Source organism: Phoenix dactylifera, unplaced genomic scaffold (assembly GCF_009389715.1).
Source record: "Phoenix dactylifera cultivar Barhee BC4 unplaced genomic scaffold, palm_55x_up_171113_PBpolish2nd_filt_p 002070F, whole genome shotgun sequence".
In the NCBI taxonomy this organism is placed as follows: domain Eukaryota; kingdom Viridiplantae; phylum Streptophyta; class Magnoliopsida; order Arecales; family Arecaceae; genus Phoenix; species Phoenix dactylifera.
The window spans coordinates 43,109-47,718 of record NW_024069344.1 but is presented as its reverse complement, the minus strand read 5'-3'; the positions used below and the strand labels follow the sequence as shown (position 1 = coordinate 47,718).

Below are 4,610 nucleotides of genomic sequence, written 5' to 3'. Positions count from 1 at the left end.
TTGCACATAGGAGAAGGTGACAAGCAACTTGTCAAGGGTTGTGGTGATCATATGGGTGTTTGTTTGTTCTCATACTTCAGTCTAGTTATACTGCCAGCTTAACCTCAATGCTCACAGGTGCAACAACTTCAGCCAACTGTCACTGATGTAGATGAGCTCATTCGAAGTGGGAACCATGTTGGATACTTGAATGACTCTTTCATGGCCTGGGCTTTTGAAGCGGTTGAATTTCAATGAGTCAAGGATTATAGCTTACAACTCTCCTGAGGAGTATCATGAGGCCTTGTCCAATGGAACTGTGCAGCCATTGTTGATTGAGATACCTTACATCAAAGTATTCCTCTCCATGTACTGTAACAAGTATGCCATGGTTGGACGTACCTACAAGACTGATGGATTTGGATTTGTAAGTAACATTTTCAAATTTGATGCATACATACAATAGAAACACAAGCATGCACATAAGTCATAGTCTCAAGCATTGAACTAAACCTGGAAAATACCTACCTTTAACATGTACACGTAATTATTTACTTTATCAATTACTAACTTGCTAGTAAGGAGTCCTGAAATCTATTAAGTAGAAGATAAAGAAAGGGAGCTAGTTCAACTTATGGTGTGAGATTTTTGCTATATATGCAAATAAAAAAAGGAAAAAGAAAAAAAAAGAAAAAAGATTGTACATTTAGCTGTTATGTTTGTAGGGCAAAGTGTATTAGGGGAAAACACCCATGATATGGGCATGCTTTAAATGCAGAACTGAATCTATCCTTCTATATTATAACCATGACGAGCATTATCTCATCTATTTTGTGTTTGCATTATGAATGAATATAACGAGAAAGGGAAGTTGTTGGCAACTTTATCGTATTCTTACAAGTTACAATTTTCATCCAGGCAATCGTTAGTGCCTGGGTTCTTTCCTGCAAGTTTGAGCCCGTATCTTAACATACTTTCCTTCTATATTGTTTCAACACAACCATGACATAGTTTATCGGCTTTCATAAACTTCATTCTAGTAGAGCATATTCTATGCTCCACCAAGCATGTTTATTTTTAACTATTCAATTACCAGTCTAACTAGAGATCCTATTTCGCATTCTCCTCGTTGCTACACTAATATGTCCTCACCAAGGAATGCTGAACCGGCTGGTACAGGCTGGTTCAGCCTATACCAAATCGGTCCGGTCTCTGACTAGTTCGATTTGGCGTTAGAAAACGTCACCGATCTGTATCGGCGCATACCGGCTAGGCCAAATTTTTTTGAGCATTTGGATGCGTGAATTAGGCCGAACTAGTGGTACCGGTTCGGTACCGGTACAGTACACCGAATCGATCCAGTGGCCGACCGGTACGTCTATTAGTACCGGTTCGGCGATCCTTGGTCCTCACCTCTTCAAGTCTAAAATGCTCAAACTGCAATTTGTACGGCATTGTTTGTTTCATAATATCTCTTTACATCCAACTGGTTTGATATGCAAATGCAGGACGTTGGTGTCATTCTTCCATACTATGAATGGTTTTTTTGTGGGCTAGTTGTCTCTGTAATCTTTCGGAATATACAAGTTTCTAGAAATCCCAGCAAACATTATAATTTACTGATCCATCAAATTTAAGCTTAGGAGTAAATGCAGAGGAAACTTGAAGCAACAATTCTAGAACCATCTTTCCTGACATTGTATCTTTGTTTATTTCCTCTATTACAGGTCTTCCCAAAGGGTTCGCCTTTGGTTCCTGATGTATCGAGGGCAATTCTAAATGTAACAGAGAGTGCAAAAATGAACGAGATTGAGAGAGAATTATATAGGAATGGAAGCTGTTCTGACCAAAGGGATACAACCATCACTTCAGATAGTCTTACATTTAATAGTTTTTGGGGTCTATTCCTCATAACTGGGGTTGCTACCCTTTGTGCCTTAGTTCTTCATTTGGGTAGCTTTCTTTATGAACATCGAAATATATTGAGAACTTGTGATTCGGAGAACTCTGTACGTCAGAAGTTTGCTCTGCTGGCCAAACTCTATGATCAAGCAGATCCATCCCTGCATGGACCAAAGAAGACAGGAACTGGGGATGAGCAGGTAATAAGCGATGTTGTGCCTTCACTTCATAACAGCGAACTGCAAAGCCCATCAAGCATCTCCAATTATGAACATGGATACTTTGGGCCTGAGGATGATACAGGAACCCCACCAGAGGAACCAGGAACTCCAGGTAGAGAGGTTGCTAGTCGTAATCCAGACCCTCCATCATTTGCAGAGATGCTTAATGAGAGGTAATGTCATTTCCATGTCTAAATACTGATTTTCACTATTTTAAATGGTCATGTGGCTGTTCCACAGTTAACACCGGAAGGTCATTTGTCTAATATTTCTTTATTAAGCATGAAAAGAATCATGTCAAAAAGAGAGAGAAAATCTAGACATTAACACAATTATCTTTTGGTAATGGACAGCAGATGTGATCCTATTATAGAATCTTTTTCTTGATGATATGAGGTACTTTGTACGATTTCTGGTTGTTTTTGTTTTAGAAATGTGATTTATGATAGTTCTGTAGTTATCTCCTTGTTCCTAAATCTCTCAAGTTGGATGCTGTCACACTGGTGTTTTATTTAATTTAGAGGAATAAATGTCTCACAAATCATAAACACCATTTCAAGTAACTTAAGGCCTCATTTGGTATTCCAGTAGGAGAGCCGAAAAGCATTTCATGAAGGGTCATAATCTCTTTTGGATGATTTTAAGGTGCTTAATAAAAATAAATAGCTTTCTATCCCATCCAAAAGCTGAAAATGTTTACTAAGAAAAACTTCCAATTTGAAGCTTTTACGCAAAAGCTCTATTTGAGAAAATGCAGAAAAATATTTTATTTTAATAAAAATTCTGCACAAATGAGAATACCTATGCTAAATCTTCATAATTCTTCCTAATAATATAATATAATATAGTATAGTATCATATAATATAATATAATATAATACTATTATTATGTAATAACATTATTATATTATAATAATGCTATAAAATATTGTAATATGTTTAGAATAAATACAAAATTATTATTTTTCATAATTTCCGTGCTAATTTGTTCATAACATATTATATATTATTATTATAATAAAAGCATAATATTATTACATTATAACATTATTATATAATAATTTTATAAAAATAATTTTACACTTTAATAAATATAAAATTTATATTTTTATTATAATATTTATGTTAAAATAACATAAAAAATAATTTATGAATTAAGAATATTTTATAGTAATAGTTTTTGAAAGTATAAATAGTTAGATTGCTGAAAGCATTGTGTAGTGTTTGTTATTATCATTTTCTGATACTAAAAGTATTTTTTCGACTTGATTATCAAATAGATATTAAAGTTCGTTGAGCAGTAAATAATTTTATTTAAAGCTCGATTAGTAAAAGTTATACTATCCCACTTCAATACCAAACTAGGTCTATGTCATAAATTTATTCTGTCGGCTTAGAATGATTTAGCCCGCCCTCTTTTTGTACATGCTTCTTCTTACGTAATGTCTGGCTGCTATTATTGATTGGAAATTTTTGTGGGGCTCACTTGACTGAGCATAAAGCATTTAATATGGTTCCTTATTAAGAGAACACTATGGCGGTGCATTATACCATCAACCCTTCATGAATTGCACTAAACCAGCAAGGTAGATGAAAGTTCGTACCTAGGGTTGCACGCGGAAACATTTTTATCATGCCCCAAATCTGGAGCATGATATGGTCATGCTATCGGAGGGTACAATCCACGATAACACGAAGCCAATGTTACATTTAGCTTCCAAATCAATTTCAAACAAAATAGAATAAATAGGAATCCAATTTCATTATCAGGAAATACAACCAATACTAGTTCAGAGCGTCTAATTCCAAACATAAATACCAAAACCATAATCCTTACTATTCAGAAATCACTAACTACAAATTCATAATCAACTGAAGAACTAAAGTTCTGCTCCGCTATATAGATTGCCAACTAAAGTTCTGCTCCGCTATATAGATTGCCAACTAAAGTTCTGCTCCGCTATATAGATTGCCAAGCTTGCTAATGCGAACTTCAAGTCTGTATCATTCTTCATTCCTATCAATCTTATTCGTCTGGAGAGAAAGAGAGAGAGAGAGAAAAATAGAGATATGTAAGCGATTTGACAATTCTGAGTAGGTCAGACCTGAGTGATTCGATAAATAAATCATAGGCATGGGCTCGATTAGAGTCAAGATTAATTAACATGGTTCATCAATGAAGGTTTTAAGTATATTCAATAGGGCCGGGGTGATCGGTCTAGTAAGCAGCCCGAGCATCAGGGAGGATCAGGGCCCTTTACAGGGGTTAACTTAGGCTCATAAATCAGGTTGACAGAATCCGATACTGGGTTCCATAGATCTTTTAGAGAGAGAAAGGAGAGAGGAGAGAAAAAGTAGAGAGAGGAGAGAGACGAAACAAGAGAGAAAGAGAGGGATGGCTCTCTCTCTCATCTTTTTCTTTTCTTCTTTCTTTCTCTTCTTTTCTTCTTTCTTCTTTCTTGGCAACACAAAAGAGAAAGGGGTGGCCAGTGGCTGTGGTCATGGTGG

General features: G+C 35.7%; 1 protein-coding gene across 1 annotated transcript; it reads left to right on the top strand.

The window, feature by feature from the left end:
* Positions 1–321: 321 nt before the first annotated feature.
* On the top strand, positions 322–2,511 carry LOC120109349 (glutamate receptor 2.7-like). The gene is made up of 2 exons (XM_039123104.1): positions 322–406; positions 1,707–2,511. Exons 1-2 carry the CDS (start codon positions 347–349, stop codon positions 2,277–2,279), a joined length of 633 nt encoding a protein of 210 aa, XP_038979032.1. The 5' UTR covers positions 322–346; the 3' UTR covers positions 2,280–2,511.
* Positions 2,512–4,610: the final 2,099 nt, after the last annotated feature.

What these genes read in the sequence shown, in the direction of transcription:
- LOC120109349 (XM_039123104.1), top strand. Translation starts at nt 347, where the DNA reads ATGTACTGTAACAAGTATGCCATGGTTGGACGTACCTACAAGACTGAT. An exon ending in AGACTGATGGATTTGGATTT is followed by an intron (nt 407 to 1,706) that starts GTAAGTAACATT and finishes CCTCTATTACAG; the next exon opens with GTCTTCCCAAAGGGTTCGCC.